Source organism: Marmota flaviventris, chromosome 10, assembly GCF_047511675.1.
Source record: "Marmota flaviventris isolate mMarFla1 chromosome 10, mMarFla1.hap1, whole genome shotgun sequence".
Lineage (NCBI taxonomy): Eukaryota > Metazoa > Chordata > Mammalia > Rodentia > Sciuridae > Marmota > Marmota flaviventris.
The window spans coordinates 103801096-103817095 of NC_092507.1; the positions used below are offsets into that span (position 1 = coordinate 103801096).

At 34.5% G+C, this 16000-nt stretch overlaps 2 protein-coding genes across 4 annotated transcripts in view; one reads left to right on the top strand and one right to left on the bottom strand.

Annotated features, from left to right (window-relative positions):
- Cttnbp2nl (CTTNBP2 N-terminal like) overlaps positions 1-16000 on the top strand; it is a 56027-nt gene that overhangs the window by 18072 nt on the left and 21955 nt on the right. The window contains exon 2 of one of the 3 annotated variants that reach the window (XM_071618189.1): positions 670-715. The exons of the other annotated variants lie outside the window; for them this stretch is intronic. The gene's annotated coding sequence lies outside the window, so the exon portion shown is untranslated. The remainder of the gene's footprint in view (positions 1-669; positions 716-16000) is intronic. 3 annotated transcript variants of the gene reach the window in all.
- The window catches only part of St7l (suppression of tumorigenicity 7 like), a 180073-nt gene continuing 178010 nt past the window's right edge, over positions 13938-16000 (bottom strand). Inside the window, exon 15 of the mRNA XM_071618198.1 lies at positions 13938-13979. Coding sequence (XP_071474299.1) covers positions 13953-13979 — 27 coding nt within the window. The 3' untranslated portion in view covers positions 13938-13952. The remainder of the gene's footprint in view (positions 13980-16000) is intronic.

The following is a 16000-nucleotide window of genomic DNA, read 5'->3' on the forward strand; positions in this document are numbered from 1 at the left end:
CTTTATTGAATAGAAGGAACATATTGATATTTCATGAGTGTTCATAAGTTTTTTATTGTTTTTTTAGCAACAAAGATCATTCTTCCATTGCCATGGTTGAAGGCTAATAAGAGAGTCAGTGATTTTCTAAGTAGCTAACAGTCACAGTTCAATTGAGTTCATACAAAACTCATCTCTTCAGGTTTTTTTCTCTTTTTTCCCCTTTCCACACTGATTTATGTGTGTTTCTTTGGTCATAATTGGGTAGTCTTTTCTTGGATCACGCTGAGGTTGTAATTGTGATAAATAATAAAATCTAAACCTGTTATTTCTGTAAATTGGAGTGACATTAGTTTATATATATTTTTTTAAATTTTTATGTGGTGCTGAGGATCAAACCCAGTGCCTTACGCATCCTAAGTGAGCACTATACCTCTGAGCCACAACCCCAGCCCTAGTTTATATTTTTTAAATTTTTTTAAGTTGTCAGTGTATCTTTATTTTTATTTATTTGTATGCAGTGCTGAGAATCAAACCCAGTACCTCACACATGCTAGGTGAGCACTCTGCCACTGAGCTACAACCCCAACCCCTAATTTATATCTTTTAAGGCTGACTAAAAAGGACTGATATTTCTAATTAGGTATACCTCAAGTCACTAAAACTATTAATTTTTGCTTTCCCTTGTAGATTTGTAATATGTGATAAGTGATCTTCAGTTGTTCATTTCTCCAGAGTACGTAAGGCATGTCCTTCTGATATTGTAGGGGAGAAGGAGTAGAGTATGTCTCATGGTTTCCCTGGGGATCACATGTTTATGGCTTTAATACATGCCTAATCACATATATTAAAGTTCATTGCCTGAGTTTTTGTCTGTCATGCCATTAAGCATAGCTATGTGACTTTGATCAAGTTATTCAGTATGTCTGGAGCAAAATTTCCTTGTCTGTAATAAGAATAAATGGTTAGGGCTAGGGTTGGAGTTCAGTGGTAGAACATGCCTAACATATGTGAGACTCTGGGATCAGTCTCATGGACCACCAAAACAAATAAATAAATAAGTAGCATAAATGATTAATAATTAGTATTGGTATATAACACTTTACAGTTTGCATGATATTACAAATACTCAACAGTGTAGTATTTATTCTTATCCATTTATTTATATCCTCTCAGTGTATGTCATGTACCCCAAGTCATTGGAGCAGTCAGTGACTGCCAGACATCTATGTCTCTAGTGTGTCCTGAACAGTTCCTACTTTTTTAATGACTTCCCTGCCAACATGTGTAAATATATAAACATTCACTCCAGTTGGTGACTCATTTCTGCCATATTCACATCCTTCCTTTTTTTTTTTTTTTTTTTTCACTCTTGGTGATTTCTTTCTTTCCTGAAAACTATATGTCATGTCTCAAAACCCAATCTTAGTTTTACCAGTAGTCCTAACCTGCTTAAACCACACACCTTCCCATCTCTTGTCCCATGTTTATCTGATCAAGGAAGAGAAAAGAAAAAAGGATTAAGGAAAGTTTGAGTTCTTTCCTAATCCTTGCCTCTATTATTGTTATTCTCACTTCTTTCTCCTGATCTTTCCTGCCTTAATTCCCTTATAATGGGCAGGGGAGAGGGTTGGGAGAGAGACCCATAATGGGAAAATTAGAGGATGACCTTATTTTCACTTTTATAGTTTGACCAATATAATCACTCTCTCAGCTTTAGAAACTGTACAAACCTATAGTGCTTTATATGTCCATTTTACTAACGTATATCCCTAGCACTGAGCACAGTACCTGGCATATAGGTGCTCAGTAAATATCTTGTTGTTGTTATATAGGTGCTGGGTATTTAACCTAGGACTTTGCATATGGTAATAAGCACATGTCTGCCACTAAGCTACATTCCCAGCCTCAAATATTTGTTAAACAAATAAAATTATTGTGCCATCATGATCTGTTGCTTTTAAAGACTTCCATGATAATTCAAAGTGAATGTTGTGAATTCCTAAATTTTAAACTGTTCTTATGTGCTCTACAAAATACTGCCTTCTGGTTTTAATGTTAACAGATACTTAGGTGCTTGTTGCACATGTTTTCCTAAAATACATTTTTTCTTCATGAATCCAATTTTAGTTACTATAGGCAGCTTCTGACAAGTTGGAGAGGCAGCTACAGAATCAAGAACTATAATTAAGGGAACATTTTGATATAAGATACCATTTAGAATCATTCACAAATGTTGTCTTTAGTCTGCATATGGTCTATAGGTGATAAAGTTATACTGAGGCTTTACCTCTATGCAGTTTAGGTGAAATGAATAGCAGCACCAGAAGTGACACATCTTTAAACAATCTATTGTTAGATAAAATTGTCAGCAGCTGGGATTAAAGCTGCCTTCATCCTTTGAGAAAATAACTGCCATACCGGATTCTTTTTTTTTTTTTTTTTTTAAATACCTTTATTCAATTTATTTGTTTATTAAGTTGTTGATGGACCTTTATTTTATTTATTTATACATGGTGCTGAGAATCGAACTCAGTGCCTCACACATGCCAGGCAAGTGCGCTACCGCCGAGCCACAGCCCCAGCCCCCCAGATTCTTAAAGTTAGAATGAAATCTAACTTTATTTGTGGAGTAGTTTTGTTTTAATTTGCTTGGTTTGGTGCTGTAATGTTTTAAGATTTTAACTGCCTTACAGCTTTTGCTTAACAGTAAATGCCTACTGGACTTTTTTGTACTAATATGTCATCTTACTAAATTTCTTCTTTTTAATATTAGTTCTTAATTCATGTTTAGTATATTGGAAAGGCTTTGATCTTTATCCCAAATAGTTAAGAGAGGTTTTTCCTTTCTGTTTTGCTTTCAGTAAGGTGGGGTCAGGGGGGCAGTCTTGTTCATTTTTGTTTCTTTTCTTTATCTTTCTGGACATAAAATTTATTCTGCCTTGTATCTCTGAACAAAATCATATAGGCTAACCATTGCTTCTCAATAAATAGTAAAGTTTCTTTAGGGATACGTTATAAAGTTTTCAAATGGATCCTACCTATAAAGTTAGGATTATAAAAGAGCATTATTCTTTTTTTTTTTTTTAAAGAGAGAAGGCGGGTGGAGAGAGAGAGAGAGAATTTTAATATTTATTTTTTTAGTTTTCGGCGGACACAACATCTTTGTTTGTGTGTGGTGCTGAGGATCGAACCCGGGCCGCACGCATGCCAGGCGAGCGCGCCACTTGAGCCACATCCCCAGCCCAAGAGCATTATTCTTATTTCCAATATTTCTGCAAAGAACCAGATTGCAGCTACACCCTTCTAGAGTCCCCAAGTTATGTTCTTTTTTTCCCCAAAAGCCTTCTTACTCTTCGGTTACAGCCAGGGCATATTTGGCTTAGAACCAAGGCAGCTAATAGAAAATAATGTAATATTCAGCCTCTCCTATATTTGAAGTTCAGTTATTACAGAGACCATTTATACTGTATTCAGTCCCAATTGAACTTTGTATGAAAGTGACTTTCTGTTTTAGAAGGCATCAGTCATGTCAGAGAAAAATACAGAAGTCTTCCATTTGCCACTTTATTTTCATAAGTGAGAACACTAGAGGAATCCCCTATACAATGAAAGTAAATTACATTGCTCATGAACTGTCTCAGAGAAAGCCTCAGTTCATTAATTCCAAGCAAATCTAGAAAACAGATTCCCAGAGTGGTTCGACTGCTACAGAGGATGACCAGGGAACCTTAAAAGCCACTTTTAAAATCTGGAAAATAAGCTGGGCATGACGGTATACATCTGTAATCCCAGTGACGCAGGACGCTGAGGCAGGAAGATTGTAAGTTCAAAACGAGTCTCAGCAATTTAACGAGGCCCTAAACAATTTAGTGAGACCCTGTCTCAAAATAAAAAAAATAAAAAGGGCTGAGGATGTGGCTTAGTGGTTCAGGTCCCCTGGGTTCAATCCTCGGTACAAAAAATTAAAAAAAAAAAAAAAAACTGGAAAATAGATTTGACTGCTATTAAAAGTTAGATCAAATACTTTTATTTTTAAATCATCCACATTGGGTATATTATATATTACATCTGTACATCTTAGATCTGATACAAAGCTATATCAAGTTGTGACCAAATAAAATATACCCTGTGTTTATAGGTACCATTTTATTTTAAAGCATTCTTTAAACTTCTTATACATATGATAAATGGTAAGGTATTACAACTTTAGTGTAGAATTAACTTAAGGAGTCTTGAATTCCTTTCTAGTGATGCCTCTATCATAAAACAAGTATAACTCTTTTAAAGCTTACAACAAAACTCTGTGGGTTTTGGCCAAAGGCCATTATAAAATTCCCCAAGCAAGAAGATTTACAGGCAAAATGTAGACATGACAAAGTTAGAATATGTCTGGAGTATGGGACTATGTAATACGTCACTATAAGTTTACCTATTAGGAGTTGTCTTGTTTTGTTTTTTAAGAAAACAAGGATTAAAAATTAAAAGTCTAAATGTACATATACATCTATGTTGAGACAATATGTAATTGACTTTTGCTGAAAATATTGTTGAAACAATAATAAGGACATTATGACACTACATATAGAATATATAGAACAAAGTAAAAGTTATCATAGAAGGTGATGTGGCTCAAAAATATTGCAGATACAAACTGGGCATGTCTGTAATCCCAGTGACTCAAGAGCCAGAATAAGTAGGATCTCAAGTTCTAAACCAACCTGGACAACTTAACGAGAAGAGTCTCAAAATAAAAAGTAAAATGGGCTGCTCAGTGACAGAGTACCAGTAGGTTCAATCTCCAGTACCTCGAAATAGAAAAAAAAAAAAAAAGAAGGAGAAAAATACATAGCCTTGTGCCTATTATGTAAGTAGGTTATTTTAAAGGCTGGTCTGAAATGAGGAAGATAAAATAGAATTTAACAGTCATCATATATTGCATATACTAATAAGCCTGTCAAAGAGTATTTGCATTTGTTTTAGTCAGCTTTTTCTCTGCTGGGACTAAAAGGCCCAACCAGAACAATTTTAAAGGAGGAAAAGAGTGTTTGAGGGCTTACAGTTTCAGAGATCTAAGTCCATAGAAGGCCAGCTCCATTTATTTCTTGGGGCTCAAGGTGAGGCTGAACATCGTGGTCAAAGTGTATGGCAGAAGGAAGCAGCTCACATGGTGATCAGAAAGCAGAGAGAGAATCCACTCTCCAAATACAAAAAATATATACCCCAAAGCAATGCCCCCAATGAACCACTGCCTCCAGCCACACACCCCCTGCCTCCTGAGTCATGACTCAGTTAATCTCATGGGGGATTAATTTACTGATTATAACCCAGTCATTTCTCCTTCACACCTTCTTCTCACACATAAGCTTTTGGGGGACACCTCACATCCAAAGAATAAGAGCATTTTTTAAAAAATCACATATTAGCTTGCTTAATGAGAAATCTGAATGATTGTCTTAAATATACTCAAGCCTCCAGTGTTCTTTTGCACCCATAAGCCTCGATCTAACAATTATTTGATTGAAAATGATTCCATTTTAATAGATGGCTTTTAGGAAATGCTTTTAGGATTGGGATGGGTAGTATAAATCTTTTATAAAGATCATATAAACATAAGCTTTAACTAATAGAAGTCCCAGTTTCTACCTAGTATAAAACTGAGATTAGGAAACAAACAGAACTTTAATAAGTAAATATTGAATGATGAAGTCTTTAGATTCCCATTCATAATCTTTATTATGAAACAATTAACTAATCAGTGGCCAAATATTTGTGGGCATATTTTAATGTGTTTTTATTGTTAGATTGGTTGATAATTTTTTATTACTACTCTGAGTCCCCCTATGAAACCTATTCTACAAAACTATCAACCAGAATATTTAATGAAATGTAGCTGTTAAAGCATACACTTTCAAGTCAGACAGACCTAAGATTGTGTTCTGCCACTTAATTATTGTGTGATCTTAGACAAGTTATTTTATCCCCTGAGCTTTTTATGTAAAATGGTATGGTTACTCTGATGATTAAATGAGAGCAAATACTAAATAGGTGCTCACTACTTGTTTACTCTTAATTATTATTGGAACATAAGTTTTCAAAGTCCATCCCTTTAGAAACAAAGGTATATTTGGTAAAGTAAGCAATACTAATAAAATATTATGCTTTATAAGAAAGAGTTTTTACTTTTCAATTAAATGTTTGTTGTTATTGGTAGTGTTTGTACTTAAGCTTGTTTTTCTTTGTGGAATTAATGATTTCAAATTGTTCCATCCCCATCCCAGCAACCAAAAGCATATGTTTTGATACAGGCAGCAACCATTAAGGGTATACTATGGGGCATGGAACAAATGTTATATTATAGTCCCCTTTCTTTTTTATAATGAAAACAGGAAATACAGGGGTAATTTAGAAGCCTTTTTAGCAGAACCGATTTTTTTTTTCCAAATGATTTTTGGGTTTATTTTTCTATTGTTTGATTTAGCACCTTATTATATTTGTTTTTTAAACAACTTTATTGAGGTATAATTGATATACAATAAACTGCATATGTTTGATATATATAAATCAATGTTTTGATGTATGTATTCCCTGAAAACATTGCCACAATCAAGGTAACACATATCCATCACCCCACAATTGTTCCTTGTGCTCCTTTGTAACCCCTCTTGCCTAACCTTTCTCATTCCGTCCCACCCCTGCTCCCAAATCACTGCTCACTGCCACTAGATAATGGTTTACATTTTCTAGAATTTTTTGTTGGGAGGACAGTAGCAGGGATTAAACCCAAAGGTGCTTAACTACTGAGCCACATCCCCAGCCCTTTTTATTTTTTGAGACAAGGTCTTGCCAAATTGCTTTGCCCTTGCTAAATTGGAGGCTGGCCTTTAACTTGCAATCCTCCTGCCTAGCCTCCGAAAGTGCTGGGATTACAGGTGTGTTCCACCACACCCAGCTGGGATTTTATATAAACAGAATCACACAAAATGCACTTTTGGGGAGAAGGACTACTTTAGCACCACGTAATTATTTTGAGATTCAATTCACCAGTGTTGTTGTGTGTATTAATGATTAATTTTTTTATTACTGAATAGTGTTACATTTTGTATGTCTATGTGTGTATCACAGTTTGTTTTATCTCTCCATCTGTTGAGCATTTGCATTGTTTCCAGTTTCATGCTATTACAAATAAAGGTACTATGAACATTCATATATAAAGCTTTGTATGGACATATGCTTTTACTTCTTTTGGATAAATACCTATGAATGGAATGTACTAAATAGGTGTATGTTTAATGTTTTAAGAAACTGTGGAATCATTTTCCAAAGTGATTGTACCATCTTTTATTCCACAGCATGTATAAGAGTTCCAGTTACTCCCCATCCTTATCAACACTTAGCATGGCCAGTCTTTTTAATTTTAGCCATTTAGATGTGTAATATTCAATTTTACTTTCCTTTTCTCTGTTGACTAATGATATTATCTTTTCAGTGTTTATTTGTCATCTTTTTGGGGGAGTGAAGTATTTGTTCACATCTTTTGCCCATATTTTTTAAAATTGAATTTCTCTCTCATTAATAAATTTTGAGAGTTCCTTATATATCTGGATGCAAGTCTTTTATCAGATACATACCTTGAAAATACTTTCTCCCAGCCTGTGGTCTATTTCATTCTCTCAACTATATATTTTTTTATACTTTAGATACTTAACCACAATAATTTATAATAATATATACTTTGTGGGGGTACTGGGTATTGAACATAGCTTCAGCACTGAGCTATGCCCTCTACCCTTGTTATTTTTTATTTTGAGACAGGGTCTCGTTAAGTTGCCAAAGCTGGCCTCAAACTTGTGATCTTCCTGCCTCAGCCTTCTAAGTAGCTGGGATTACAGGCATGTACCACCACACTATATTTTACAGTTGAAAATTACTAAAGAGAATAGATTTTAAAGATTCTGTCTACAAAAAATAAGTATATGATGTTACACATATATGTTAGCTTGATTTAGCCATTCCACAAACATTATGTTGAAAAAATATTTTTTTCACTTAAAACAACTAATAAATTTTAAACAAAAATCCAGCCATATATATAAATGTGTGTGTGTGTGAGTGTGTGTGTGTGTATGCAGGCAGATAAATATATAGATAGATAGAGGGATTATAGGTATTGCCACCATGCCCAGCTGTAACTATCTTTTGAAGAGCAGTTTTTTAAATTTTTTGACATGGTGGGGTGGGGTGGGTCTCACTATATTGCTCAGATTGGTCTCAAACTTGTGCACATCAGTGATTCTTTCACCTCAGATTCTCCAGTAGTGTAGGACTCCAGGTATATGCCACCACTCCCAGCTAAAAGTTATTCATTTTTTATTTGTGGACTTTTGTTTTTAGGGTTATAACCAAGAAATATGCCTAAACCAGGATCAGAAAAGTTTCCTATTTTTTTATCCCTTACGGTTTTAAGTTTTACATGGAGGTCTGTGATGTAACTTCTGTTAATTTCTTTATATGATTAAAAAATATGAAACAGAAATTTTTTTACATTTTTGTGTATGTGTATGGGTATCCAGTTGTTCTCACACCATTTGTTGAAAAGACTATCCTCACACTGTAGAATGGCCTTTGCAGTTTTGTTACAGTTATTTGTATATCTGTGGGTTTATCTCTGAACTCTCTGTTTTATTTATCTGTCTACCTTGATGCCATTACCATACTGTGTTGATTACTGTGGCCTTATAGTAAAGCTTAAAATTAGGTAGTATTAGTCCTCCAATTTGTGGGGTTTTTTTGAAAGTTGTTTTACTTATTTATGATCCTTTGCATTTCTCTATGAATTTTAGAATCAGCTTGTCAATTTCTCCAAAATGCTGTTGGCATTTTGATTGGGATTGCACTGATTCTGTAGATCTATTTGGGGAGAAATAGTAACCTATCCATACTGTGTTCCCCATTCCATAAATTTGGTATATATCACCATTTATTTAAGTTTTCCTTTATTTTCTCAGAAGTATTTGGTAGTTTTTAACTAATAGGTGTCTCATATCTTTATCTTTTCTTAGATGAATCCATAAGTATTTTTATTTTTATGATATTATGAATGGTTTAAATTTTTAAATTTCTGATTAAATATTGCTGTTATGCAAGTAGAATTGATTTTTGTGTGTGTGTGTATTGGTCTTGTATCCTGAAACGTTTTCAAATTCACCTTTTAGTTCTAATAGTTTCTAAATAATTCCATTGGATTTTCTGCAAACATATCTGCAAACAAGGGCAGTTTTATTTATTTATTTCTAATCCAGATGCCTTTTGTTTATTTTTATGGTCTTATTATATTAGCTAGAACGTACAGTACATTGTAAAATAGAAGTAATGGGAGGTATCTTTGTCTTGTTAATGGTATCAGAAGGGAAATGTTCAGTCTTTTTTCATGAAGTAAAATGTTAACTACAGGTTTTCTACAAATACTCTTTAACAGGTTGAGGAAATTCCCTTCTATTTTTAGTATGCTTAGATTTTTAAATCAGGAATGGATATTGGATTTTTGTTATGCTTTTTCTGTATCTGTTGAACAGTAATGATTTTTATGTCATTCCTTTGTGTCTGAAATATTATCTAAAAGACAGCCTTATCATCTTTTCTTATTGACCTTCTCTGAGATCAAATAGAGCTTTTCTTCCGATTTTTAGAAACTAGAATTCTGCAGTTTTTAACATTTTGCTGAGTAGAGTTCAGTAGCTAAATTATTTTCCTAATTGTAATATTTCCAGTATCCCCAAACAGCCACAATAACAGTTATGTTGTTCTATATAAAAAGTAAACTCTTAGTTAATGGTTACATGAATTAGGTGGTAAATTTACATGGTAGAATATTATGTAACTACTTTAAAATATGATGTATATGAAGAACTTTTAATGACATAATGTCTCTAGTCACAAAATAAATATTGTTGAATCTCAATTATAAGAATTATATATGTGCATACATATATATCTTCCTAAAAATATATTTTAGCTATGTATTATTTACTTTGTAGGGAAAGATATTAGAGTTAATCAAATTATAGTTCAATTATTCCTTTTTTTATTGTTTCTAACACTGTTAATATTCCTTTCCAATCTTCCTGAAGTAGCTCAATTGTCTTTTTCAGAAAAACCAACCTAAATTCCAAAACTATACAATAAAAAGATCACAGAGCTCAGAGGAAGAAAAATGTTTTAATAAATATACTATTTTATCCCAGAATCAAAAGAATGTCTTTCGGACAGAAATACTTTTTACTGGGCTGGGATGTAGCTCAATGGCAAAGTGTTTGCCTTGCATTTATTTGCAAAGCCCTCGGTTCGATTCCCGAGTTTCAAAAAAAAAAAGAAATACATTTTATTTTTTGTCACAATCCAGATAAAACTAAAATTTACTAAAATTTATAAACTTTATATTTTACTATACTGTAAAACTTATATGGTACTACATTATGGAATAATATTTTCCTTTTTATTGTACTTTATTTTACTTTATTTTCCTTTAAATGCTATTGTGACCCCACTAACTATGGTATCATGATTCACTAATGGGTTATGACCCACAGTTTGAAAAACACTGGTCTAAAATGCAAACTTTAATTTTCTGAATTGCTTTTGTGTAGTATCTAGATTTCACTTTGTTTCATTTTGCCAAATCCTAAAATTAGAAACAAGATTTATTTAAATGTGTTCCTTATAAAATTCCAAAAGAATTTTCCTTAGCTATGAAGTAAGAAGCTCTTCTAAAAGTTTATTCCTTGGGCTGGGGATGTGGCTCAGGCGGTAGCGCGCTCGCCTGGCATGCGTGCGGCCCGGGTTCGATCCTCAGCACCACATACAAACAAAGATGTGTGTCCGCCGAAAACTAAAAAATAAATATTAAAATTCTCTCTCTCTCTCTCTCTAAAAATAAATAAATAAATAAAAATAAAAAAATAAAAGTTTATTCCTTAAGAGGAGCTAGAATTTTGTATAGCTCTCTACAGTGTACACTTTGATTCCCTGTGTGATATCTTCTTGTTGAATTCTCTTGAGAAGTAGATGTCTTTTTTTTTTTATCATCAAATCTTCCTATTTTTTATTTTATTTTTTTTATTGTTGGTTGTTCAAAACATTACATAGTTCTTGATATATCATCTTTCACACTTTGCCTCAAGTGGGTTATGAACTCCCATTTTTAGCCCATATACAGATTGCAGAATCACATCAATTACACATCCATTGATTTACATATTGCCATACTAGTGACTGTCGTGTTCTGCTACCTTTCCTGTCCTCTACTATCCCCCCTCCCCTCCCCTCCCCTCCCCTCTTCTCTCTCTACCCCCTCTACTGACCTTCATTTCTCCCCCTTGTATTATCTTTCCCTTTCCCCTCATTTCCCCCTGCATGTTCTTCCGTATAACCCTGAGGGTCTCCTTCCATTTCCATGCAATTTCCCTTCTCTCTCCCTTTCCCTCCCACCTCTCATCCCTGTTTAATGTTAATCTTCTTCTCATGCTCTTCGTCCCTACTCTGTTCTTAGTTACTCTCCTTATATCAGAGAAGACATCTGGCATTTGTTTTTCAGGGATTGGCTAGCTTCACTTAGCATAATCTGCTCTAGTGCCATCCATTTCCCTGCAAATTCTATGATTTTGTCATTTTTTAATGCAGAGTAATACTCCATTGTGTATAAATGCCACATTTTTTTAATCCATTCGTCTATTGAAGGGCATCTGGGTTGGTTCCACAGTCTAGCTATTGTGAATTGTGCTGCTATGAACATTGATGTGGCAGTGTCCCTATAGCACGCTCTTTTAAGGTCCTCAGGGAATAGTCCGAGAAGGGCGATAGCTGGGTCAAGTGGTGGTTCCATTCCCAGCTTTCCCAGGAATCTCCATACTGCTTTCCAGATTGGCCACACCAATTTGCAGTCCCACCAGCAATGTACAAGAGTACCCTTTTCCCCACATCTTCTCCAGCACTTGTTGTTGTTTGACTTCATAATGGCTGCCAATCTTACTGGAGTGAGATGGTATCTTAGGGTGGTTTTGATTTGCATTTCTCTGACTGCTAGAGATGGTGAGCATTTTTTCATGTACTTGTTGGTTGATTGTATGTCCTCCTCTGAGAAGTGTCTGTTCAGGTCCTTGGCCCATTTGTTGATTGGGTTATTTGTTATCTTATTGTTTAATTTTTTGAGTTCTTTGTGTATTCTGGATATTAGGGCTCTATCTGAAGTGAGGGGTAAAAATTTGTTCCCAGGATGTAGGCTCCCTATTTACCTCTCTTATTGTTCCTCTTCAGCTAAATTAACCATAGGATCTGACTATAAAAGATAAATGTATGTTCCTTTACAAACCTTAAAGGGGAAGAGAAACTGGCACTAGTACATAAATTCAGTAAGGAAAATTTGGCAATATTTATCAGATTAAACAGGCATCTATCTAGAAGTAATTTCACTTCTAGAAATTTATGCCACATATGTTCTTAAGCCTGTACAATAAAGTATGTGAATAAGGCACTATTAATTGCAGCATTATTCATAGAAACAAAGTGCTAGAAACAACATCAGTATCTCTTGGTAGAGTTCCGGTCAATGAAATTATGGTATGATTGTACAATAGAAAACTCTTTTGATAGAGATTTCTATCTAGAGATAGCCAGGCATAGTAGCTCACCCGTGTAATCTCAGCAACTGTAAGAATGAGGCAGGAAGATTTTAAGTTTGAGGCCAGCCTCAGTAATGTAGTAAGACCCTGTCTCAAAATAAAAAATAAAAAAAAGGACTGGGGATGATGTTAGGTGATAGAGCACTCCAAGCTTCCACACTGCAAAAAAAAAAAAAAAAAAAAAAAAAAAAAGAAGAAGAAGAAAGAAAAAAGAAATAAGTAAATGAAAATAAGATCTTTATGTGTAATATGGAACACTCTTCAAGGTGAAAAAAAAAAGTAAGTTTTAAAACAGTGTGCATAGAAAACAAAAAAGTATCGAATTGCAGCTGGTAAAGGCAGAAATATGTCTCACAAAGCCTCTCCTTCCTTCCCCTTGGCTTGGTTCCCTGAGAATAGAAGGAGCTCCCAAAATGATCTTCTCTGGAAAGGGCATGAAGTTGGTGAGAGAGAAGTACCAGGTCAGTGGTGGGTACTCTAGCAGAAGAGCCAAAATAAGCAGGAAAAACTGTTCATATATGCAGGTCATTTATAAATTGGGTATCATGAAAAGAAGCCTGGTTTTTTTGTTCGTTTGTTTTTTTTGTTGTTGTTGTTTTGTTTTTGTTTTTAATACAGTACTGGGGATTGAGTCCAGGGGCATGCTATCACTTAGCTACATCCCCAGCCCTTTTTATTTTTGAGTCTCACTACTAAGTTGCCCAGGCTGGCCTGGAACTTGCAATCAGTCCTTCTTCCTCAGCCTCCCAAATTGCTGGGATTACAAACATGTGCCACCACGCCTAACTAGCACACTGCATTCTTGAGTGATTAAGCATTTTTGCTCCATTCATAAAAACATTGAAACTCATCTGTATCAGCTAGCTCTTAAAAATAATTGTCTGGTATCAGCTACTTACTATACAACTTTTTCTCATGTATCTTCATTCATATTATAAGTTGTAGCATTTAGGGGGGTTCAAGAGTGAAGGTGCCAGAAGAATAAGCAAATTTCTCATTTAGCTGACATCTTCCTGTGGGGTCTGTTTTTGTATATGTGGCTTTTTGTTTTCATTGTTTTTATGCCTTGGAGGAAAGATAAGGGGAATTCAGCTTGTAAAGTGGTACTTATTTAGAGAACACACAGTTCTCCAGCAGTTAGGGAAGAGCTTCAGAAAAGATTACAGCAGTGAGAAATTTCATTGCATTTATTCAGCCTGAAAGTAAAACAAATAAAAAAGGGAAACAGCTTATTCCTGTTATTTTGACTTCCTCTTATTGTGTCTTCCTTACATGTGTTTGCCTTGTGATTTGGGATTAATCAGAGGTTATTTCTAGTTGCACCTAAAAGAGACAACAAGCAAAGGAAGATAAAGAGGTTGCTTCTAAACCAAAACCCATGATCTGTCATTTAGTGTGTCAGTTCAGTAGGAATAATTTGGGAGATAGGAAGAAACCATCTTGTATGCTTGCTAAAATGTTTATAGAAATAAGGCATTTACAGAATGAATTGGCAGTTTTATTATATGGAAAATCACTTCCTTAGAAAGACAGAAATATGTCCCTTCCACAAAATATTCTCTCATTAACACTGAAAGATGTTCATTGCATCATTGTTTAATACATTATTGGAAAACTGTAAACAACCTAAAGTATGACTACATAAACTGGTACATGCTTACTATGTAATATGTAATTTTAAAGAGGAAAAAAATGCTGTGTAACTGATTTATATTTCCAAGACAATAAGTAAACCCAGCTGCAGAAAACTTTTTGCAGAATATCATTGTCTATGTAATTAGCTTTTATACAAACACATCTAAATGTATGCCTGTTGTTTAAATGCCCTGGAAGGAAACACCCATCATACTAAAACTGAGAGAGAAAGGATAGATTGGGTTGTGGTCAGAAAGGACTTCAGCTTTATCTACAATAGTTAAAAATCTTATATAGGATAAGCAGTGGAATGGCAAGGAGTTGGGGAAAACATTTAATTTTAAACTAGGTAATTTAAAGTAACTTCTCAAGTAAATCTGTATTAATTTTACAATATAATTAAGGGAGTGAGATAGTATATCATGCCAAGGGAAGCAAGAGCTTTTTGCCTCTATATCCCAGTTTTTCCCCCAAAGATTTGCTCATTGATTTCCAAATTCTGCTTTTGTATAGCTTAATAACTAAAGTGATTCTTCCAAAGCAGATTCTTTCGTGGGTCATGGACTCAAAACTAAATAAAACTGGACAATATGTGCACAAGCCATTACATGTTTAGATTTTCATGAGATTTAGTTACTATAGGAGGAGGACCTCTACGACCCTTTAACGCGTTTTTCCCACCTTCAATTTCTTCTGTGTATCTCATAATATTCCATCACTTAACAACAACAAAAAACATATTTTCTTCCTCAGAAAACAAACATCAGCCATTGAGTTCTAAGATGCATTACATCAGAAAGTTTCTATATCTAACCCAATACCTAGCATGCCCTTTTGTTCATAAATGCTAAATTAATTAGTAGATATGAATATTCAGTTATGTTATTATTAAATTTGGAAGTCTCTATTTTGATTTTTTTTCCCCCTCAGTACTGAATATTGAACTCAGGACCTCACACATGCTAGGCAAGTGTTCTACCACTGAGCTATATATCCCCAGCCCAGAAGTCTATTCTTAATGATTGGAAACTCCTAGAGATTTTACATTCCTCTTTTCCTGTATCATCCTATTCCAAGGTTAATTATTAATGCTACGACTTGTACTCGATATCCTATCTTTTCCCTATTTCTTCATGCCTTACTCCATCACTTACTGTCTGCCTTCTCTTAGGGTTTCAGTTTCTTACTATATGCTACCTCTTTGTACTCAGCTCAAAGCCTATTTGGACCACTCTCTCCATTCTGGCTTTTTTTTTTTTAAGATTTCTTTCAAGCTTGCCTTCATTCTGAGCTACCAAATTATCTCTTCTCTTCACACTCAAATATTTAAATGTCATTTGTACTCTGCCTCCATTTTCTTGTCCCTCATCACTTGTTTGTCTTTTACTATTCTACTGAAAATTCACCTTTTGAAGTTACAAGTAACCTCTAGTGGCTTTTTTTCTTTTCCTTTTTTTTGTTGTTAAATACAGTGCTAGGGATTGAACCTGGCATCTGGTGAATGCTAGGCAAGGGTTCTACCACTGATCTATACCCTGAGCCTCTAAGGACTCTTTTTCATTAGATTACATAACCTGTGTTCAAGCATTTGACACTGTTGACCATTTTACTGTTTGTTTGCTTTTGTTTTCATTTTTTAATTTTGATATAAGCTTTCACTAGGTTGCCCAGGCTAGCCTTGAACTTATGACCCTCCTCCCTCATCCTCC